The sequence below is a fragment of the Chenopodium album genome, chromosome 22 (assembly GCF_948465745.1).
Source record: "Chenopodium album chromosome 22, dcCheAlbu1.1, whole genome shotgun sequence".
NCBI lineage: Eukaryota > Viridiplantae > Streptophyta > Magnoliopsida > Caryophyllales > Amaranthaceae > Chenopodium > Chenopodium album.
Genome location: NC_137855.1, coordinates 7644846 through 7668698, shown reverse-complemented (window position 1 = coordinate 7668698; position 23853 = coordinate 7644846). Strand labels below are relative to the sequence as shown.

The 23853-nt window shown below is 36.3% G+C and overlaps 2 protein-coding genes across 4 annotated transcripts; both read left to right on the top strand.

Annotated features, from left to right (window-relative positions):
• Window positions 1-18: 18 nt before the first annotated feature.
• On the top strand, window positions 19-15958 carry LOC145603682 (DNA polymerase zeta catalytic subunit-like). 3 transcript variants are annotated; one of them, XM_081659636.1, is made up of 23 exons: window positions 19-200; window positions 353-435; window positions 1032-1089; window positions 1906-1955; window positions 2056-2168; window positions 2759-2801; window positions 3194-3262; window positions 3673-3813; window positions 3918-4089; window positions 4169-4260; window positions 4353-4751; window positions 5070-6276; window positions 6587-6802; window positions 6999-7309; window positions 7919-8061; window positions 8286-8880; window positions 9307-9453; window positions 9622-9897; window positions 12594-12701; window positions 13181-13386; window positions 13788-14091; window positions 14497-15114; window positions 15529-15958. In XM_081659636.1, exons 1-23 carry the CDS (start codon window positions 83-85, stop codon window positions 15700-15702), a joined length of 5643 nt encoding a protein of 1880 aa, XP_081515762.1. In that variant the 5' UTR covers window positions 19-82; the 3' UTR covers window positions 15703-15958. The 3 variants fall into 3 exon arrangements, with proteins under 3 accessions (XP_081515762.1, XP_081515761.1, XP_081515760.1); XM_081659635.1 differs by lacking the exons at window positions 19-200; window positions 353-435; window positions 1032-1089; ... (1 more) ...; window positions 2056-2168; window positions 2759-2801 and adding an exon at window positions 2191-2681 and having other exon boundaries at window positions 3922-4089; window positions 4353-4727; window positions 15529-15953; XM_081659634.1 differs by lacking the exons at window positions 19-200; window positions 353-435; window positions 1032-1089; ... (1 more) ...; window positions 2056-2168; window positions 2759-2801 and adding an exon at window positions 2191-2681 and having other exon boundaries at window positions 3922-4089; window positions 15529-15953.
• A 963-nt stretch (window positions 15959-16921) lies between these two features.
• On the top strand, window positions 16922-23622 carry LOC145603683 (uncharacterized). The gene is made up of 5 exons (XM_081659637.1): window positions 16922-17737; window positions 18685-18802; window positions 19284-19636; window positions 20813-20911; window positions 21547-23622. Exons 1-5 carry the CDS (start codon window positions 17064-17066, stop codon window positions 23027-23029), a joined length of 2727 nt encoding a protein of 908 aa, XP_081515763.1. The 5' UTR covers window positions 16922-17063; the 3' UTR covers window positions 23030-23622.
• The last annotated feature ends 231 nt before the right edge of the window (window positions 23623-23853 follow it).

The following is a 23853-nucleotide window of genomic DNA, read 5'->3' as shown; positions in this document are numbered from 1 at the left end:
TCTTAATTCCCCCAAAATTCAAAATCAGTTAATCAGTTACCATTAATAGAAAGAGGAGAGAGAAAGTGAGTGAAGAACCGCCATGGAAGAACCTTCATCGCAGGGAGATTCCAAGGTTTTCAGCGTTCGAATCGTTTCGATTGATCATTACATGGCTCCTCCAATTCCAGATTTCGACATTTCTTACAGCAGCTTCCAAGGTTCTCTACAATTTCATCTTTTCAAAATTCAATGATTTATTATCTTTCCAAACCCTAAATCGATTACAATCTAGAAATGTTGAATTAAATTACGGATTTCTAGGGTTTCAGCTGAGAATTTTGTGTTTATTTTCCTTCTATTGTGTTTGTAGGTGGAAGTGTGAAGGAGGTGCCTGTTATAAGAATCTTTGGCTCCACTCCTGCTGGTCAGAAAGCTTGTGTGCATGTTCATCGAGTAAGATTTTGTAAAATTTTGATGAATTTTATATTCTATTTGTATGTAATTCTTTTTGAATTAACTCAATTTAGGTGTTTTTTCAGTTCAAATGTTCAATTTAGTTTATTTTTCCAACAACTAATTAGGTTTTATGCTAACTATTCTTGTTAGTTACTATCTTTTGATATAAAGAGTCCTAATTTGATCTTTAATTAATCACAAAATGATTCTAAATCAACCAATTAGGATTTATAAGTACGTCCCATTAAGGGTTTTAATCAGGTTATATTTTTATCTTTATGGTACTCCGTAGTTATTAACAAGAAAACAGTGTGAGAGAAGTTATTTAAGTATTTTAAATTATTCATGGATAAAAAGGTATTGGATTTTATTTTGTTTTTCTAAATGAGTGTATTTTCAAGTGAATTTTGGTGGAATAGGATAAATTGGTAAGCTTCTATTTGTGTGCTGGATAATTTTATTGACTTTTAAACTGTATTCTGTACTATTTTTATGCTAGCTAAATTGGTTATTTTGATTTTGAGGCTAGCCTAGATGTTAACTTTCAAAGGTCCCTCTAATTGTGGTATGTTGGCACTTGATTTATCTTGTAGGCTTTACCATATTTATACGTGCCCTGCTCAGATATACCACTTCATCTAACTCCCGAAGGTTTGGCCTTTTTTTTTATTCATTTTTTATTTTTAAAATTGTAGTTATTTTTTATTAACTTTTGGATATTTATAATACTTCTGTAGAAATTTCATGTTTCATATATTAAATGGATGTTATTTTCTGTCACCTTATCCTCCTTCCACTTTCATATAAATGATGCTGTAATTGTTATTATATACTTGAAGCACCTTAGTCCATATTTCTCTTTTAGGCAACATGGTTATAATTTCCATCGTCGTATTTTTTGTTGGATAGTGGGTACTGTACTTTGTCTATAAATACTTCTCATGCATTCATTGGAAAATTATCATTTTCCCTTGTAGTAATCTTTATATTGTTGGGTAACTAGGTAATTTGTTCAATAAGTCAAGCTAGAAAATTGACAATTTATATGGCTCTCCGATCAGAAGTGATTGCTGATTTCTGTTGTATCTTATATTTAATGAGAAGAGAGATGATCAGATATGTGATATGGTTTTGGGTCATTAGAAGACAACGTGTCCCCGAAGTTTTAACTCAGTCTAATTTGATGAATAGAAAGTTTTTAGGGTACCTAAGAAAAACTATCCTAACCTTGGAAAAACTAGTGCAAGCTTTGCCAAAGTTTTATGTTTCAGTTGCTTTTACTTCAAATTGGTTTTTGTACCAAAATTGATTGTTTTAGTTGCTTTTACTTTAAATTTGTTTGAAGTTGTGAGTTGCTGCTAAAGTTTGCTGTTTTGTATAATCTCTATTAACACCCTGTCTGAAAGAATTGTCTAGAATCTAGGCGTTTCTATGTCATTGGTGTGATTGGGTTGTTTGTTAATACAGGTAGTGTTTATGAGAATGCCATATCTTTTGCTGTTGAGAAGGCTTTGAAGGTATGTTAAGTTTTAAACGTTGTTTGAAATTTTATTATCTTTGCACATCATTGCGTTTCGTCAGCTGCTGATAAAACTTGAATACTTTGGATTCGTGAAGCTCAAGGGCAATGCTGGTACAAAAAGGCAGCATGTGCATAGTTGTACTGTAGTCCGTGCAAGGAAATTTTATGGATACCATTCATCAGAGGAGCTATTTGTAAAGATAAATGTGTATCCTTTTTAACATTGCATCATTTTAAAATCTAGGAATGAGCAACTTCTAATATTTTGACCCTTGCATGACATGGAAAGCTAAATTTCAGAATTATTCTTCCTCCATTCTTTATTAATTGCTACATTTCCCAATTTTAGAAGTTTATATTAATTTCTACATACCCATTTTTGGTTATTTGTTCTCTCTATCTCTCTCCTCAACAATGTTCCTCTCTTTATCACTCTCTATCTCTCTCCTATATTTTAATGTGTGACACCCATATATGTAGCAATTTTTAGAGCGGAGGAAGCATCTTTTTATTTTAATGTCTTATGGTTTACTTGTTGATTAACATACTGTTGCCTTGACAATGGTACTTTAACACTTTATAGTTTATACTACATTTTATACATTATGTCATCTTTTTGCCTTGACAAGTTGGCTAACTTGGCTTCATTGTTAGTTTTCTGAGAAGTAATTGGACTAAAACTTCATGATGTGATGAGTCTAATGACTTCAATCATTAACAGGTGGTGAAAACTATGCTCTCGTGCTTTGCATACATGTTTTTTTTCTTCCTTTCTTTGTTGTCCTTGATTGGTGAAAGATATCATCCCCATGACGTCTCTCGCGCTGCTAATCTTCTGCTGGTATGTGTTTTTTATTTCTTTGGCCACTAATCACTATTGCTTGAAAACATAAATTTAATGACCAAAGTCTTGCTGAAATCTTCATCTTTCTGTAGACTGCTTTTTGGCCTGGCCATTTTACCCTGGAGTGAAACTGTTAGCTATAATTCTAATTCAGTACTTGTAAAAAGATTAAGTTGTATTGAACAAACTGTTATTTTAATCATTTGGTTTTGTCTGAAAAATTTTAACTTCAGGATTTGCAATCTTCAGTGGAATAAATATTCCAATGTAGTCTGTTCTGTTCCTTTGAGTTATAGATAAGACTATACTAAGGTTCTTGGTGGTTGAATATTGTGTTTGTTTGCTCAAAATTATTGTATTCTTACTGTTACAGAAAATATGTTTTGCAGAGCGGTGTTGTCTTTGAGAAGTGTTTACAGCCCTATGAATCTCATATTCCCTTCCTTCTGCAATTTCTGGTATTAATGGCGTTAGTTATCTATTTAATTTTTTTTGAGAAATTTTTGCTTTTGAAAAAAGTGTTGTTAGTAAATTATATCTGATCTTCTGTTAAGGCTTAGGAATTAATATCAAGTTTGTATTGAATTATTGGATTTGCTAGGCAGTACCCTTTAGGTTTGATTGTTTGAATAAAATGGAAGACATTTCTGGTGTTTAAATGAGTGAAGTTTTACACATCTTTTTCTTGCATGTATCTTTTATTTTATTTTATTACGGGACAGCTTTTTTGAATGGGTGTTTAAAACTTTAAACTATAAACATTTATCAAATTCTAATCTTGTTTTGGGCTTATTTTTGGGTGTTTGTGCCCTCATAGTATCTGATTTTGCTGTCTTTACTTATATTGTTTGTGTTTAAAATGCATTAGGTTGACTACAACTTATATGGCATGGGCCATATGCATGTTTCAAAAATGAAGTTTCGTCATCCAGTGCCCGGTGATCTCCTTGTTGAGAATGCTGATCGTTCTAATCCAGAAGCTTTTGTTGGCAAGTCTTCTTATTCTCAGGTCATGTGACTGCCTTACCGAGTTACTGATCTATGATTATTATTACATGTTCATAATTGGTTTCTCATATCTGAAACACTATAATGGGAATCCTTTTTCACTAGGCAGATGTGGCTTCAAGTTCGCATTCATTGCCACTAGTTTGGAGGTCTTTAACAATTCCAGATGATTGGATGTGGCAACATCCTTCCATACGCGGTGCTTCATCAACTCCTGTCAACAATTTTGTAAATCGTCAAAGCATTTGTGAACTTGAGGGGGATGCCACTGTAGATGGTATGCTGTTATTTATACTCTGCCTTCAAGTTTCTGTCTCCTGTTTCAGTTTGAATTATAACTCTCACCATTTTTACAGACATTTTGAATCAGCAGTTGAAAATGTATACATCCCTCTCACAAACTCGTTCAGATGTGAGAATGGTTCAGTCACTTGTTCCTATTTGGGAGGTTTGGCTTTATCCCAGCAATATATTACTCACTGACAATGACATGTAGTATGGACTGTTCTGTTATTTACTTTTTTTTCACATGCATCATAGGAAGAGTTTGAAAGGAGTGGAGTTCATGACGCAGAAATACTGGCTGATCCTGGTCGGCCACCTCCTCAAGATGTTTTGAAAACCTTGTCGAATGGTGTCGAGTACATGGACAAACTTAAGGGTTTGTATAGCAAAGTAGAAAGCAATTTGTTAGATAGATCTGGAGATGTGAACTCTATGGTGCCAACACGGTGTCCAATAGAAGAGGAGAGTATAATGGAAACAAGAAACCAAAACTCAAATGAGCTAGTATTGAGGTCCTCTGAAGATGTAAATATCGAGCATTGTGTGACACCACAGCAATCAGTGCCTGTTGACGCTATACGTGCATCATTGGGAAAATCCGTTGAAATGGATGAATTGGATATTCTTCAGGTGATGGAAAGAGTGGATACAAAAGTACTGAAATTCTCTGCCTTATTTCTCTTCTCCTTTCTGTCTTGCAGTAATTGGATTCTTTGAAAAACTGCCCTAGTTTGAACATATCAACTTTCAAGAAAGTATCACCTTGTTTTGTTTTTTACCTGTTCCTATGCCTTTTTGGTTTTATTGTTGGTGTAGAATGACCTGAAATATTTCTTAGTCTAACCCTTTGATGATGTTGCGTTATAGTTGTAATTATGGAAATTGTATTTAACTTAAAGTGGTTCTTCGCCTTGGTTGTTTCCTTGCTCGAATTACCCCTTCTCTCAAACATGTTCAAATTGTATGATTCAGGGTACAGATTCAGAGGATGTAGCATTATTGAAGTGGCTAGCTTCCTCACAGGCTGCAGTAGATACGAACTCAGATGATGAACTTCACCAGGAGACCATTCTAAATCCCCTGTTGCCAGCAGCAACCATTGATAAAGTGTTGGAGATAGCTAATACAGATTATGAGAATGAATCTCAGCAAGAGTGTCAGGATATACTTGATTCAATTGTAGATGTGTTAAATTCTGATGATAAAAAAGGAAAAAGAACTTCTCTTGGTCAAGATTTATCTGGCTCAAAAATTCCACAGTTTGATGGTGCTGGAGATGATCATCAATTTACTCCTGCTGCTAATTTACCTGAACAAATAGACACTGAATCGGTGTCTTCCAAGCGCCATACATTTCCCCATTGTGGCTCTAGCTTTGATGACAAGCAAAAAAAGCCCAAATTACAGTTTGGTCACCAATTAACTCCTGCTGCTAATTTACCTGAGGAAATGGACACTGAATCGGTGTCTTCCAAGCGCCACACTTTTTCCCATTGCAGTTCTAGGATTGATGACAAGCAACAAAAATCCAAATTACAATTTGGTCCTTTACCTCTTTCTGAAGTCCAACAATTCACTACCAATATACATTCTGACCCTTCAACTAAGAATGCAGATGGCAGTGGCTGTTATGTTGTTGACTCAAGAACACAACACAGCGGTTCTGTACGAGACTTGATGAGGAAAAAGCGAAGCTTCCGAGTTGGATCATCCAGTTCAGGAAAAAGTGTGGAAGAAGGTTTTGTAAAGGAAAATAACGTATTATATCCGAGGAAGTTGGAATTTCATACAGAGCCATCAGAAGAGCAAAAAATGATGGCTGCTGAAAATTCTCCATCCAGTCATATGCAGATAGACAAACAAACAAAAGTGTGTGAAGTTAGACAATCTGCTACTGATTGTCCTGTTGGAAAAAAGAAGCAAGATATTGCAAACTCATCTGTAGCTGATCCAGAAGTTGTGAAAGTTGACTCTGTAGAACAACATGCATCTGTGAGACCTCCATTTGCATTAGGCCACATGGATGAGACAGAGTCTATAGGATATATCAGCATGACTTTCCACAAGAAACCTCCGTTAGCTAGCTGGGAAAATGGCACATCTGAAAATTCACAATCAATACCTGTTCCCTCTCGTTGGCGTTCTGTCAAAGATGACAGTGACGATGAAGGAGCATCAGGTTCATTTTTGCTTTCATATGTGTTCTTAATTATTGTATAATTGTCCATTTGGAAACTAAACCAATTGTTAGAAAGTTGTCATTGGTCTTAAGTTATTGCAAAGGTTATGCCTTTTTTCTCTTAGATTACGGTCTTCTTTTCTGCTCATTACCTCCTTTTTTTAATCTTGTTTTTGCTTCTGCTATCTCATCAAGATGTTCATTGTTACATTGAATACACTCTATCATCAGGATGCTAATTTAGATTTAATTTGCTTATGTAATTGACTATTGTTGTTTCTTATTTTACATGCTTTTCTCTCTGTTGCAGTGCAGGGTGGAGATCCAGAAGATGTTCACCCATTTTTTACTGACTCTAAAGGTGTCTCCGAGGAATCACATGGTATTGGTGACTTCAGTCAGGATTCCCTCATAGGAGTTCCTACTCATTATTATAATGATGGCTCTTATGCTTATTTATTGACCCCAGCAGTTTCACCTCCATCAGTTCATTCTGTTTTTAGATGGCTAGCGCTTGAAGAAAAAGGTAGAGCTAACAAATGCCTTCTTTACTTATTCTATTTGGAAAGAATTTTATACATGATTCTTTTGTAATTCATAATGATAAGATATGCTCTTTTGAGGGATGTGATTTGTTTAAGCAGCTAAATTTCAGTTCAATATTGATGCGTAGGTTTCTAGCATTGCTCATTACTGATTTGTGCTTTAAAATTATCTTCCAGAATGTACACGTGCAAAGCCCTTACCTGATGATTCTTCTGAATTAACTCTTTTGGAGCCCATGAATAATCGGGTAGATGGTGAAAATCATAGAAATTTAGATATGGAAGGAGCTCTAATGAAAGATGAGCTTTCCCCATGCCTTGATAAAGGGAGTTCTATGAAAGAATTAAATTTAGCAAAGCTATCACAAGACATCTCTCAGATCTCAGGACCCAGTGGGCAGTCAAAGCCTACTCCTCTCAGTCAAATTGGCTTTAGAGACCCTGCCAGTGTAGGCGCTGGCCAACAACTGACACTGTTGAGTATAGAGGTGAGGTATACTAGATATTCACTTACATATCTTGGAGGGGACGTGCCTTAAAATTTTCAGATGAGATGTTATTTATTCGTTTTTTCTTTTGCTGTTTTTTCCCCCCAAAGTTTCTATCCAACATATTTCTTATAGTCAAGATGTCGTAGAATTATAATTACATGTGTATTCTTGGTTTATTGAATTCAATCCTTCAAAATATCTGCCTGCCTTGTCTTTTGCTTGTTGACTGACATGCAAGGAATGAATGGGATCCATAATACTTTACTGACTGAGTGACTTCAGTTTCCTGGCATTGTTACCCATTATCCCTGCAAATGAACTTCCTTTTAGAAAAAACTATGATGGGCATTTTTCCCATATTGCTTGAAGACTTGCAGATGCAAGATGAAATTGTCATTTGTCTTCATGATAGTGCCAATGAGATCTTGGATTTTGGTCTGGTGGTCGAAATAAGTTATTTGGTAAAATAAAAAAAAAATAAAAAATCCCCTCACCTTATTCATTTTGTCAGGCAAATTTACAAATATTTTTTGGCATGGATATGTAGTTTTAGTTATTTATTATATTTTGTGAGATTGTTTTGATTGAATGTAGATATCGATACAGGTCCATGCAGAAGCCAGGGGAGATCTACGTCCTGATCCACGGCATGATAGTATAAATATTATTGTCATAGCAGTCCAAAATGATAGTAGTCCATCTGTTGACATATATGCTCTTCTGCGTGGTTCAACTGAAGGTTGTGGAAGGTATCAATGCTAAAAATTTTAAATTCCTTCATGTTGTGCCCTTTGTTAAATTTTTATTTTTCCTATATTTCTTAAAACAATTTTTATGTGACCACTATACATTAAAGTATGAAGTAAAAAGTTTTTGGAACTTGTTAAGAAATGTCTTTTCTTCTTTTTCTCATTTGTTTGAGCTGTGGCAATCACATAGGATTCTGAACAAGTGCTACTTTTATGTGCTGCAGAAACTTGGATGGAATATCAGGATGCAGGATGCTTTTTTATCCTGAAGAGAGGAATTTGCTTGACAAATTTATAAGTATAACATGCTCAATTGATCCAGATATCTTAATCGGATGGGACGTCCAAGGCAACTCACTTGGATTTTTAGCTGAAAGGGCTTCTCACTTAGGTCTTAGCTTGATTAACATGATCTCTAGGACACCAGCAGAAAGAAAGGCAGTCAACAGAGACCTGGATACTTCTTCTGACAAGGGAACTGCTACAGCTGTATCATCTGACTCTCTGATGTCTGATACTGTTCTTGATGATAACACTATAATTGAGGATGAATGGGGTAGGACCCATGCAAGCGGTGTCCATGTAACTGGAAGAATAGTCCTCAATGTTTGGAGACTTGTGCGTAGTGAAGTTAAATTAAATATGTATTCCCTAGAGGCTGTGGCAGAAGCTGTTTTGAGACGAAAAGTTCCGTTGATTCATTGGAAAGTATTGAACAATTGGTTCTCAAGTGGTCCTGGGAAAGCAAGATTCCGTTGCATTGAGTATTTTGTGGAGAGGGTAAAGTTGAACTTTGATATTGTGAACCAGCTTGATATGGTAAGTGCTGGTTTTAGTAGCTCTATTCATAAAGGTCTCATTTTGTTTTCCATGCATCATCTGCCTCTTAGTGTTCTTGCTTGTTCACTGTGTGTGTGTGTGTGTGTGTTTTTTATTTTTTATTTTTTAATGGTCTCATTTGCTTGTTTACTGTGATTTGATTCCCCTTGATTTGCAATTTAAGTATTCCCTTTAGTTTCGGGTTTTCGGCACTCTTAAAACATTGTAATTTATTTTTTTATTCTAATAATTATTTCGTGACCATTCTTGGATACATCATGCATCTATCAAGGAAACCAATTGTATTCTTCTTTGAAGGCAATACATTTTTATATAAAGCTGATCTCTACCAAGAATTATACCTTTTCCCTTATATTGCTCTATCTTTGTTCTCATACTATCAATTGAGACTTGCTTCTTCTGTAGATAAACCGCACATCAGAGCTAGCTCGTGTTTTTGGAATCGACTTTTTCTCTGTTTTGTCTCGTGGCTCTCAGTATCGAGTTGAATCAATGCTTGTAAGATTGGCTCATACACAGAATTATGTCCTTGTTTCTCCAGGGTATCAACAGGTTTTGCTTTCTTTCTTCTGTTTTTTTCTTTTCTTTTTTCCCCCCTCCTATGTCGCAGCAATGTTTATGACTATATGTCTGTACTCAAACAATTCGCGCTTTTATCTTCCGGTGCTCATGCTGCTTGTCTGTGTTGCATTGACCTATATTTTAACCTTGTATTATCAGGTAGCCTCTCAACCTGCAATGGAGTGCATACCTCTTGTAATGGAGCCAGAATCTGGTTTCTATTCAGATCCAGTTGTCGTTTTGGATTTTCAGTCACTCTATCCGTCCATGATAATTGCCTACAACCTTTGCTTTTCTACCTGTCTTGGCAATGTTGTCCCGTCAAAAGCTGATTGCCTTGGGGTCAGCTCATACTCACCAGATTTGCAAATTTTGAAGGATTTAAATCAACAGATACTGGTTACCCCTAATGGTGTAATGTATGTGCCCTCTGAGGTAAATTTTCATCTCTTACTGACTTTTGAGCTGTGCTTCTAGATCTGCAGTTTGCATACAAGGATATGATATGCTCTGAATTATTAATTCCAGTGGAGATATTTTTTTTAATTACTACCTCCGTACCCTTTTGATAGTCCCCTATGGGCATTTTTCACGGGAATTAATAAACACAAATAAGAATAGTTAAAGTACATTGAAAAAGTAAATTGACATTGGGTATGCAAAAAAGTAGAGAGAGAAGGTAATAAATGTACATGGGAAAATAAAATTTACATGGGAAATATAAATTTGCACAAGTATTGTTGCAAATTGGAGGGAAGTTTGGTAGAAAATAAATATTTATTGTTGTTGGAAAAAGCAAATGGGGTAAACATTGTGGGACTAAAATTTGCCCATTAGGGACTATCAAAAGGGGACGGAGGGAGTATTTTTTTTAGGAAATTTTGATTTTTACCACCTTCCAATAACGACTTTGTCGAATTTACCACCTCCAAAAAAAAAAGATTTACTTTACCACCTCATAAAAAAATTAAACATCAGTTTTCCCACCTCCACCCTGACTCCGGTGACGGAAACTGCCAGTGGGGCCCACTAACTGTCACTTGCCTCCAATTTATTTCATTTAAACACGATTTCCCTCTCTCTCCTCCTTTTCTCACCTTCCATAATCAATTTCTCACCAAATTTCTCACCTCCTTATCAATTTCGTCTCTCTCTCCTTTGATTTTTGCTGTTTCTCACTGTAACACCTTCTATCTCCTTGATTTTTCAACTGAAACCCTAAACTAGTTTGGGTGGTTGAAATCGCGCTGGAACCACAAAATTGCTACACATCAGCTTTGCTTGTCATCTTCATCAGGTGGAGGGAAATTAATTGTATTTCAACACCAATCACCATTATCTAACCCTAATTTCAGTAACCAATTAAGAAATAAAAAAACCCCAAATTAATTTGATGTTGCATGAACCCTAATTTTTTTAAATCAAATTGGGGTTGAATTGATATAACAAAGCGCTTTATTTCAATTACTCTAAGCAAATGCATCAAAATCGCACAAAGATTTGCAACAAATTACAACAGAATTAACACAAATTGCTTACCTGATTGATTTTTGATGTCGAAGAGTTCAACTGATTGCTTCACAATTTGATGGTTTAGGATTGTTAAGGTTGCCCAAAAATACTGATTTGTGAAGAAAATCGCAAAAAAAATACCCCAAATTTGAAGAATTTGGTGTAAAAATGAAGACCTAGGTTTAAATAGAAGAGAATTCGAGAGAAATTGGGGATAAATTCAAAAAGTAGCCGTTATGGTGGGTCCCCATGCGTTTTCCGTCACCTGAGCTCAGACGAGGTGGGAAAACTGATGTTTAATTTTTTTATGAGGTGGTAAAGTAAATCTTTTTTTTTTGGAGGTGGTAAATTCGACAAAGTCGTTATTGGAAGGTGGTAAAAATCAAAATTTCCTTTTTTTTTATGGATCTAATACGCCATCTTCTGTCACTTACCTCTCTATTCCTTAGTATGTATCTCCTTTTTTGAATATTACGTTACCTGCCTATTCTCTTGAACTTCCTTACATACTCCCTCCATTTCAATTTAATTGCAGCAGTTGGAATTACATAAAGTTTTAGGTACAAAGTGTGCATTTTATCATCTATAGTTAGGCCTTGCTCACTAAACTTTATTTTTGCTGAAATAAAATTAATTTACTGAACTTAATTATTTTGCCGAACTTAAATAACTTTTTACTAAACTTAAATTATTGTTACTGATCAAAACTCACTTTTATTGGTTTAGAATTAGATTTTAATAAATCACACATTCAGACGAATCTAACAAGATCCCATGTGACTGTTCATCTTTAAGTATAAATCATGAAATGTAATTGAAGCTGAGTATGTTAATAGTGTAGACTATTGAAATGTTGCAAGTAGAAAAAAGGGAGGAAGTATTATAGTATAGATTTACAAGTACGGATAAACCCTTATATGTTTTGAGTTGATCTCTAATAATCATATTGCCTTTCTTTCTTATGCTTCACTTCTTTGAGAAATTATTACCTATCCTTTTATAGATGGCTATTTTTATAGTTTGGTGCTGGTTTATAATTAGTCAATCTAACTTTTTGCATCGTCGATGTCTCCATCGCTTCTTTACTTTTCAATAATCAGTCATAATTGCTCCCCTATTGCATTAGAGTAATGATGTTTAACTTTGATGAATTTGTTGTTGCATGTTTTCTTGTCCTGATCTCCAATGAGATGATGTTTTTTCTATTACATGTTTATAGGGGACTCTATGTATCACTTATTATCTGATCATCATATGAGTTTTTTTTTTACAAATTTTGTATTTATATTTAGTTATGTATATGTGTTCATTTTGATGTCCAATTCAGTAACAATGTTTAGGATTTTTGTAGTTAATGGCATTCTTTGTCCTATATTTGCCTTGACATATTATAGCTTATGAAATCTGGTAAACAATGTATTCTTAAAAGACATTATGAGTAGTCCACCAAAGATGACATTTTAAACTGTAGCCTCTCATTCTGTATCAGAGTATCTATATATAGCTTTATTATGCTCTGAAAGAAGAGGGAAGGTTCTGTGCATGCACTTTTCCCTGCATCCGCTATTTATCTTCTTACATTGTTTACTTTTGTGACTCCATTGTACCACTTTAAGTAGGTGTGTAAAGGAATTCTACCTCGGCTGTTGGAAGAAATTTTATCAACTAGGGTTATGGTGAAGCAAGCAATGAAGTCGTTGGCACCTTCACAGCAAGTTCTTCAGAGGGTATTACTTCCAAGACTTGAAACCTTTTGCATGTATTTTAAAGTGTGAGAAAAGATTTCTTGTGGCTCTGAGAAGTGTATAATCAAAATTGAGTAGTATTTTCTTTTGTATAATTAATTATACCAACTACCAACATGCCCTTGCATTAGTTTAATTTTAAATCAGGCCACATCCCATATCCTATCCACTGTCTATTTTTATACTAATTGACAGCTTTATTTGACTTTGAGCAACCCTTTGCAACTCTACTACCAAGCATGGAAAATGTGGCTGCCTGATATTGATATTAATGAATTAATGTAGCTGTGTACAGAAGCTATCTATATACTCCTGAGCTACAAAGCTTACTGGAACTACTAATATGCAGATTTGGGTTTGGCTAGGATGTTGTAATTGTTGTGTTTGTGATTATTTTTCTTTTAATAAACATGTTTGTAAGAAAAAAGAATTATGCTGATTTTTTTCATCCTTTATTACAGATATTTAATGCCAGACAGCTTGCATTAAAGCTAATAGCTAATGTAACTTACGGATACACAGCTGCTGGATTTAGTGGTCGCATGCCTTGTGCAGAGTTGGCAGACAGCATTGTTCAGTGTGGTCGTAAAACACTTGAACATGCTATTTTATTTGTCAACAAACATGATCAATGGAATGCTAGGGTTCTGTATGGTGATACTGACAGGTAAGTGATAAAATATCTACATTTTTTGGGCTTACTATCCTGAAGGCTGAAACTATGTTTTCTATGAGAATTGAGAGCTCAAAAGTAGAGCGATCTTTGTTTAATCACACCATAGTTTTGAGATGTTCTGCAGACAATGCACCATATGAATGAGCTGGCTTTAAATTTTTTGTTTTTTAAGTCTCTCGAAATCACATTCAGAGTCTATGCTCTTTTAACAATCATTTTCCTTATTTGGGAAATTTTCTCTAACACGTCAAACTGTACTGTCTTTTGTCAGTTCAGTGATGTTGTTACTATCTTAGCTTTTGCATTCCTCACTGTTATTAGTTGAGGGGTAATCGCTCATTCCTTTCTAATTTTGTTTATTTATCCTGCAAACACTGCTTTGTTTTTTGCAGTATGTTTGTTCTTCTTAAAGGGCGCACTTTAAAAGAGGCTTTTCGTATTGGAAATGAGATAGCTTCCACAATTACAGCAATGAATCCAAATCCTGTCAAATTGAAGATGGAGAAGGTCTACCAGTCCTGCTTTCTTCTTACTAAAAAGCGATATGTAGGATACAGTTATGAGAGCCTCAGTCAACCAGAACCTATGTTTGATGCTAAAGGCATTGAGACAGTTCGTAGAGACACGTGTCCTGCTGTTGCAAAGACCTTGGAGAAGTCGTTGAGAATGTTTTTTGAATGCCAAGACATTTCCAAGGTAAAATACTGGTTAGTTGGAGTCAAATTTTTTTTATTGGAATTCTGATTATGTTTTCGTGTTCTATATTTTTAATAAGAAGCAATGGTTGGGATCACTCTTTCTACAAATATGGTCATATCAGTCATGTATATACAATGCCTGTTATATTCCATAAATTCAATTGAGGAGATTACTAAACATCACGTTTGCCACTTTGAAGCTGGCTTACCCTAAAGAAAGGATTTTAAAGAACCAACATTTTTTTTCCTGAGAAGTTTTCTGTCTCATTTTTCTAGGATAGGAATTTCCTTTTGATAATTGAGTGTTCTGTCTGACCTACTCCCTCATGATACCATATTGCATTCATGACTTGTACCTTTTAAACTGACGTCACCGGGGTACGCTCTATCTGGTTGTTTGCAGGTTAAAGCTTACCTTCAGCGCCAATGGTCCAGAATCCTTGCAGGAAGGATTTCAATTCAAGATTTTGTCTTTGCAAAAGAGGTCCGATTGGGCACTTACAGCACAAGGGCTTCATCATCACTGCCTCCAGCTGCAATTGTTGCTTCTAAAGCAATGAGAGTTGATCCAAGAGCTGAACCTCGATATGCTGAGCGTGTCCTTTATGTTGTTGTCCATGGAGAACCAGGTGCTCGATTGGTTGACATGGTTGTTGACCCACAGGAACTCTTGTCTATGGACTCTCCCTATAGACTGAATGATCTGTATTACATCACAAAGCAGATAATACCAGCTTTACAGCGGGCATTTGGGCTTTTAGGTGCTGATTTAAGGCAGTGGTTTCAGGATATGCCACGGCCTGTTAGGGATGCTCCTGCAAAGCAACACTTCAGTGCTGTAAATTCGCTCCGAGCTAGAATTGATTATTACTATTCCTCAAAACATTGTGTACTCTGTGGAGAACTTGTCCAAACAGCTAATTATTTTTGTGAAAAATGTTCCAAGAAGGGCCCTGTTACCGTTGCAGCTATGACTGGAAGAACTTTAAAATTGGAGAGAGATATCCAACATCTTGCTGCTGTGAGTATCATAGCCCTCCCTCACACTTGCAATTTCTTATACCAAGCGTGTTCCCTTATGTTAAAGCCATATAATTCTCATCATTCGCCTAAGAATGACAATATTTTTTCAAGTAAAGATGATAGAAGGCTTCATCCACTCTGTATTACCCATCTACCCTTATCTACACCACTCCTATCCGACCCATAAAACTGTACAAAAGTGGAAATGTCGCAAAATATTGAAAGTAAAAATTTTAGGCAAGTGTTGCAATTTTAGAGAAACAGAGGAAGTAAATCATTGTAAAGTAGTTGAGTGGTGGTTTATTGGTTCCTTCACCTCGCCTTTGCCTGCTGTTGTGCTCTTTAATTTTGGGCTCAAAGTTGTGATATTCTCTGCAATGAAATGACTAATTATGTGATTTTCCTTCTATAGATCTGTCGGCATTGTGGTGGTGGAGATTGGCTGGTGGAAAGTGGCGTCAAGTGTACTTCTCTAGCATGCTCGGTATATTATGAGAGGCGGAAAGTTCAGAAAGAACTGCGGGCTTTCTCTGGTATAGCTACTGAAGCAGGTTTTTATCCTAAGTGTATGGTGGAGTGGTTCTGAAAGTTTTCAATATTTTCCTATATAGATACCGCAAGGTGATAATAGGACAGGTGAGGTCTTGGTAGGATTTTTTTTTTTCTCCTGCCCTCTTCTCCTAAATGTGAATATGTAATTTTTTTTTTCTACTCGTATAATGCAGTGTATGGATTCAAATGTTATGGCCATATCTTTTGTACAAATTAATCCGTAGTGTGTAGGAACATCTCTTCCAATTACAGCATTAGAAGCCAGGCAAATTTACTGTTGTTTGTTGTATCTCTTGTTCAATGTAAGTTTATAACAGTGGAAGTTTTTATATCTTGTTCAATCTATTGCTCTACTTCCAATTTATTTTTGAATTAGATTGCTTGCATATCCCGTGATTTAGATAGCTGAGAAAAATGGAAGAATGTAAGATTTGACATATTTATAGGTAGGAATGAGTTTTAATGATCAAACCCCCATGTCCCGACCTCCTCTCCTAAGGAGGATGTATAAGACCTAATAATATACATGTAGTTTATTTTTAATTTTTTTAGTTGACACATTTTCTTTTCATATTTGCCAACCATCTATATCTCTAATTGTTAATACATAAAATTTATATAAGTTCAATATTGTATGAGTATAAATTAGGATAAATTTTAATATGATTACTAGTGGAATATTGGAAAAATCTTTTGAATTACATGTTAATAAATTTTTATTACATGTTCATCTTAAAATCACATTGTATATCCTTTTCCTAAATTGATATATTGACTAGCTTAGAGCACTAGACATGTACTGATGTATATGGGCTGGGTAGCTTGGATTAGCACGAAAGTCAGTTAGGCACAACATGAAAATGATTTGACTTGACACCAGCTTGTCACAATCCGCACTACATGAAAACCACGAAGAGAGCAAGTCGCCCTAATGTTGTCCAGTTTATTTTTGACTGATTTAGCAACAAAATAAAATTTATTAAGGAGGCCAGATGGTATGACAAGACACGACACATTTACAGAACCGTGCATGGGCTCCAAATTTAAAAGATCGACACAAGCCTGACATGACATGACTGTTTCTTAGCCCGTTTAGGAACAACCCACTTGAACACAAAGCACACTAACACGACATATAGACCTACACAACACGATACATAAATCTCAACACAAAGGAAGGAAAGGAACCTCACCCTCCAACACAAAGGCCTAACATAACTAACCAAAAACCAAGAGTCCAAGACACCAAATATCTCCCTTCAACCTTTTCTTCTTCAAAAGTCAATAATAATCATTCATTCAATATTCACACTTCTACAGCTTACAAATTTAGGGGTTTATGGAGGGTTTTACAGCTTCTACTCATCTCTAACAACAACACTTGTTCCTCCATTAATGGCGCCTTCGTCTTTCTCTCTCATCCTCCGCTACCACCACCATTACCACCGCTGCCGTTTTCTCTCTCCTCTCATCCGACACTTCTCTCACTCCTCATCATCTCACTCCAATGCTGCTCATTCCTCGGACCCACCAAAACCCTCCTCTCTTACCTCCCGATTAAGCTTCGTCTTCGACAAAATCGACGAAATAGAGAAGGAGCGCGGTGAAAAGGATGATGCTCTTCAACGAATTCGAGCTTGGCGGGAATCCAAGAAGAAGCTCAAGCAATCTGATGATGGTGGTGGTGGTGGGAATAATGTTGGGGATGAGAAATTAGGGTTAGGGTTTAGTGATTCTGGTGCAAATGGGGGTGAAGAAATGAGGGGTTTTGATGGGGGTGGTGCTGTTGAGGCGAGTGGAGGGGTTGAGGAGGTGAAGAAGGTGGGATTGATGAAGAAAGAGATTGAATTGGCGCACCCGTGGCCGGAATGGGTTGCGTTGATGGAGAGATTGGTGCAGCAGAATTACTTTGATCATAGGAGGAAAGATGAGGATCAAATGATTGAGTGTTTGGGTTCGGTTGATGTTTCTGGGTTTGCTGAAGAAGAGGGGTTTGATTTTACTAGGGATTGGAGGACTGTTCATGCTGCAATTGTTAATTTTGGAAAAGATCGATTCGATATTTTGAGGTAGTTGTTCACTACTCTACTTGTTCTTGATCATCTTATCAAACTTATAGAGAGGAAATGTTTTGATTTAATTGCTTGTTGCTTGTTTGATTTCCTATGATTTTGTGGTTATAATAGAAAATTAGTAATGAAGGGAGAAATTTAGCAAAGAAAGAACTTGCATTTTTGTCCATTGTTTCGCTAGTTAGGAATTTAGAGGATTAGTCTTTGTAGTTAGTTGATTACTAGAAATGGTTTTGATGCTATCATTGGGTTATTTTAGAATGTAGAATGGAAACTTGAACAAAATTGGGTTGTTTAGTGGGAAACTGGGAATTTGGAGTGGAAGGAATAGAGCACAATTTGGTGGAGGGGTGAATTGGTTTTGCTTTTGTGAATTGGCTGGGTAAAGAGGGTTTACATTGGTGGAATTGTAGAATAGTTTCATCGATATTAATAGCAATGTGGATTTCTATGAGCTCACTGAGAAATTGTAAGGGAGGATTGAACTTTAGTTTGTTCAGACTTTAGAGAATTGAGCGTTAATGAGTTTCATTTGTTTTAGAGAGTTGGTTGATTAGATTAGGGGTCAGTTTTCACATAATTAATGTACTACGGAGTAGTTATTTTTGGTGAGTATAAGGTGACAACGTGACGACATTGCATTCCCTTGGAACTTTACATTCTTGGGAGGTGAATCAATTTTTATTGCTCCATGCTGGCGTCAGTTTTATATTTAGAATTCGGACCCTATTTCTTTCATGTCAGACTGATAATCCTTCTCAGTATTAGTCTTCTTGTGTATATTTTGGTCACATATTTTCTTGTACTGTTCTTTTGGTCATTTTTTTAAAAATCATCCGTTATGATTTTGCAATGGTTCTTAGCTGTTAGTTTGTTTTATATAACAATATATGGACATCTCCCTTGAGTCATTTTATTCTATTTAAACTGGGAATTAATTTCAGGTCATTGTCGAGACAGGATATTCAATCATTTGTCGGGTTTGGATGTCCCAGTGCAGACAAAAAGGTGGTTTTTTCTGCAAAACTGTTGAGGAAACATGCTCATCTTGATGAAGGAGATGTAAGTGTTGCATCACTTGTAGCTAAGTCATAGCTCTCCATACTTCATTGAATTGACTGCTTTGGGAAATTTGCAGTTACCTCTCTGATTCTCATATTAACCTATGGAAATTGAAGTCAATTTTTGTATCCAGGATTGATGTCTTTTTCTTTCATTCAACTTGTGATTGCCTGATTGGGTACAGGTTTTAAGTTACTTCGTATATTGCTTGATACTTAATATAGTGTACATGTTAGTATTTTACCCTCCCCAAACCCTACTGTTGCAACTTTTAACTGGGTTCATAATGTATTACTTTGATCCCTTGACAATATTGATTTTGTTTATCTTATAAGCTGCGAGGCTTGCAAAAAGCAATTTTTGGAGTTTACTATGTGCTTTCACTATCAAACTCGAGCTTGATGAGAAGATTATATTACACTAATTTTGTGCTTTTTGTCTCTATAGTGTGTTTATATGCATGGATTTTATGTGCTTTCAGGTTTGTAGTTCCTGCAATTTGAGAACTAAATGTGAAAGGGCGTATTTGGTTACAAATAAGGAAGATGAGGCAAGGACGATTGATGTGATGCGCGTCTTATTAACTTATGGTTTTGATCCTATAAATGGATCAGTTGAAAACAAATCGTTGTTGAAGCACAAATCTGTGAAAGCAGTAGTCCGTAAATTGCTTCATGAGGTTGTCAGGTTAAGTGCAGTGCCAATAGATCCCAATCTCCCTCCTCCAGTGATCAAGAAGCGCCCACCGAAGGTGAAGCAGCCACCACCTCCACCCAAGAGACGAGTGGGACGTGATGACATTGAGATGAAAAAGGGGGACTGGTTATGTCCAAAGTATGTCTCTCTTCACATATAGATTGAAGTCTTGATTATGTTCTGTGTGTTAAAGGGGTTTTGTTTACTCGCATTGTATGTTTGTATCAGTTTATATATTATTATCTATCCTTGTGTCTTGAACTTGTGAAAATTACTGTCACTTTTGATGATTCTACATCCTACCATGATTTAATTCTAGGAATGTGGTCTTCAAAAAGTAGACCCTTGCTCTTATATCAATTTCCCTTTGATATTTGGGCATTGCTCTATATATACTCACTTTCCGGTTTGGGTGTTTCAAAAAGTTCGACTCACCTTTATTTTATTTTGGCAAGCCGTTATTACTACCTTAACCCTTCTTACTCCACACTATATACTCCCTCTGTTTTTGTTTTTAAATGCATCACTTGAGATTTTACACTATTCATGCATCAGTTCTCAGTACACCTTGACCCACGGTGTTACTTTATCCACTGTTTTGGGAATTGATTTTGGCACACCTCTATGTGAGAGCACAGTTTTTTATGCTCTTCTCACATAGGGGTGTGCCAAAATCAATTAAGGGTGTGCCAAAATCAATTTTCCACTTTTTTCTTACACCCACCCACCATCTATATATCTCTCTTAGTTTATCCTCCTTTTTATTATACCCACTCGTTATTCCAAACTTTCCTAGAAAAAAGTGTGATGAATGCGTTGAATTTTCTGGAATGGAGGTGTAGGTCAGTACGTGTATATAATTTGTTCTTAAAGCGAGAGAAGCAGAATTTCTTAGATAATGATTTGTTTGTTGGTTGGTATGGTCAAATTGTGAGAAAGAAGGTAGGGCTCAAAAAAGGGCTTGGGGTAAAAAATGGGTATAGGACTTTTCTGAGGTAAATGATGAACAATTTGGCTATCTGTCTGCTATGCTTTTGGCTGCATGATGCAGTAATTTACAGAGTTTTTATAATTGCTTGAATTTTTTCTTCCAAAAAAAAAAAAAGAATTGCTTGAATTTTCAATCTTGTAAAGGGGACTCTGAGATTTTGTTGAATTGTCTTAGCATCCTCCACAATGTATATTGTTTTTTACCATAACTTTCTTTCTCTCTCTAATTTCTTTTTCTTTTTTTTTTTTTTTAAAAAAAAAAAATTATTTATTTATTTATTTATTTTTTTTATATCTGTTAATCCTGGTAGTTGCTGACTGCAGGTGCAATTTCATGAATTTTGCAAAGAATAATGTTTGCCTGCAATGTGATGCGAAGCGTCCCAAGAGGCAGCTGCTGCCAGGAGAATGGGAATGCCCCCAGTAAGTTCCTGCTCTATATTGGCTTTTTGGTTCCTATATTTGATGACTTCTAGTAATAGTGACATAGATTTATTGCTATTGATTTTAATTCTTTTTCTCCCCCTTTACTCCCATGAAGTAATCTGCCTCAAGCTAATGAGACAAGTAATTAGTTTGCCATGTTCTGAATCCATCCTCCAGGTTGTCCTCAGCTTAGTCTCCTCCTCCCCTCCATGGGTAAGGCCCTGTAGTTCTTGAGAGATTTATAAAATAAAATCAAATTATGGTGTTAGAGATCCAGGCCAAGATTTCTCTATAATACCCCCCTCCCCCTCAAAAAGAAGAAAAAAAAAACATTTAATGTTATTGAACATTAGACAGAACGAATAATGAAGTATCCTGTAATTAGATGTCTACAAACTCTACATCATTTCTTGGTTAACTCTTAATTTTACTTGTTAAGGGACACCAACTACAGCATCCACAATCCTGTATATTTGCTCATTGAAAATTTGTGACCGATCCTCAGAAGAGTAGTCAATCCTCTATTCCTCTGCTCGGAATTGTACCTTTGTCTTATTATTCCTTGATCCCTTTGAATGTATGTTTATTAGTTCTCTGACACTGTTGTGTAAACTACAACTACCTGTTGGCAGATGCAACTTTCTGAACTACAGAAGAAATATGACTTGTTTCAACTGCGAACATAAGCGGCCACCTGATGAATACATGGAGAATCAGATGCAAAGCAGGCCGCAGAGACCAATTACAAGAATGGAAAGAGCTCCGGATAGGGAACAACTTTCCAATGCCTGGAACTTTGACTTTGATGATGATGAATCAGATGGGGCAGATGTTGCAGCTTTTGAGTATGCAGATGCTCGTGCAATGAATGAAGATCATCATCTGGATAATCCTCCGGAAAATGGTAACTTCACTAGGCCTCAGGACAACCAATATAAGTTCAGCAGAACAAGGTTTCAGGAGAAAGAGCCTCCAATGCCTGTGCAAGAAAAACACAGTACTGGCTTTGATGATTTTGATGATGAAGATGATGACATTGATAGCTATGAAGTAGATAATCAAAGCAGAAATCAGAACCAGGAAGCTTCACCTCTTCGCTTTTCTGATGTGGAAAATGAAGGCTATTCCGATGCTGAAGAAGATGACATTCCAGGATTTAGCAGACCAAGATCTAGTTCCTATTCCAAGTCATCCAAGTCTTTAAATCAACGAGGATCTGTATCTGATTCAGGGGATGATGATATAGATTTTGATTCAGATAAGGACCTTCCAATTCACCCTAAGTGGAAAACAAGTCACGTTGCAAATTCTGGTCATAGAAATAAAGCTTCACGTGGCTCATCAAAAAGAATGAGTTTTGGCTCTGATGAAGATGATGATAAGCTTGTTTTTGGGAGCGATGATGATATTGAAGAAAGATTCTCATCTAGACAGCGTAGGGAGAGCCATTATGACTCTGATGAGAGCGACCTTGAACACGGTGAGAATTATAACCAAACCAGAAACCGTAGTGGGTTTAATGGAAATTTTGTAAAGGGCAATGACTTTGAACATGACTATGGTAGATCTTCTCGAGGCTCTCGTGGTAGTCACAGGGACTCATTTGAAAATCTACGTGGGAATTCGAGTATGAGGGGAGGATTCCATGGTAGACAAAGGGATTCGTTTGAGGGTTCAAGTATGGGGGGAGGCTCTCGTAGACAGAGGGATTCATTTGACGATGAACGTGGAGGTTCGAGTATGAGGGGAGGCTCTCGTGGTAGACAGAGGGATTCGTTTGACAGTGAACGTGGGGGTTCAAGTATGAGGGGAGGCTCTCGTGGTGGACGGAGGGGTTCGTTTGACAGTGAACGTGGGGGTTCGAGTATGAGGGGAGGCCCTGGTGGAAGTCGGAGGGATTCGTTTGATAATGAACGTGGGGGTTCAAGAATGAGGGGAGGCTATCGAAATAGTCAGAGGGGCTCATTTGACAATGGACGTGGGCAACATAACATGAGCGGGAGACAGAGGTCTAAAACATCTTCAGGAAGTGGAAGACATAGGTCTAATAATGAGTCAGATAACGATTGGTCAGATCATGATAGACCCTCCAGGCCGCGGAGAAATGCTAGATGATAACCCTGAGTGTTCATGGATCATCTCTGTTGTTGGTTCCCTCAGTATCTTGAATGTGATACTTGAAACAATGGTTTTTTTGATAGATCAGGTTGATGATGTTCAGTTCTGACAGAAAATTCAATGCTTTCATGTATTCATTGTGTCTGAATACGAGGTAGTTATATCATGGAGTTGTGAAATTATGAGCTTGGCTGGAACTGCTCTCTGTTCGACAAAAAAAGGAAGAAAAACAGAAGTGAGGAATTCCTCATCTATTGCAGCATGCTTGTGGGCGCATGTGAGCTAATGCGATAGCATAACTTAGGATAAAAAATTAAGGAGTGCACTGTGCACAGGATCCTTGTGTTCATATGTCACACTTCGGGTTGATAAATTGCTCGGCGGTTTCATGCTCCAACGTTTACCTGATAATCTGTGTATCTGTTGCATTTTTTGTGCTGCCTGCAGAGTGTAAATGATTAATAGATGACCTTAGGCTACAGTCACTACACCCAAAAAAAAGTGTTTAGCTTCATTAGTTATGTTTGATATCCTTCATTGTTACAAGTTTTGCGAAACATTTTCCTATATAGAGCATTGTTAAAATGACAACCCAATCGGATTATGTGAGAAACATTCAATTTTACTTCATTGGTCAAACCAAGCAAATTATGTTACAATGACAAGCCAAGCAGATACGGAAAGAATTAAAAATTGGTCAAACTTATTATAATCATAATAGATTTGTAAAAACCAATTTTATGGTTTCATATTTTTGGTTTTTTAGCTTTGCATATAATTTACTTCATTGGAATATCACATTTTCATGACAAAAATTCAAT

Coding starts and splice junctions, on each gene's coding strand:
- LOC145603683 (XM_081659637.1), top strand. CDS start 17,064: ATGGCGCCTTCGTCTTTCTCTCTCATCCTCCGCTACCACCACCATTAC. Junction 17,738..18,684: donor GATCGATTCGATATTTTGAG/GTAGTTGTTCAC, acceptor AATTAATTTCAG/GTCATTGTCGAGACAGGATA. Junction 18,803..19,283: donor CTCATCTTGATGAAGGAGAT/GTAAGTGTTGCA, acceptor ATGTGCTTTCAG/GTTTGTAGTTCCTGCAATTT.
- LOC145603682 (XM_081659636.1), top strand. CDS start 83: ATGGAAGAACCTTCATCGCAGGGAGATTCCAAGGTTTTCAGCGTTCGA. Junction 1,090..1,905: donor ACTTCATCTAACTCCCGAAG/GTTTGGCCTTTT, acceptor TTGTTAATACAG/GTAGTGTTTATGAGAATGCC. Junction 7,310..7,918: donor TGACACTGTTGAGTATAGAG/GTGAGGTATACT, acceptor ATATCGATACAG/GTCCATGCAGAAGCCAGGGG.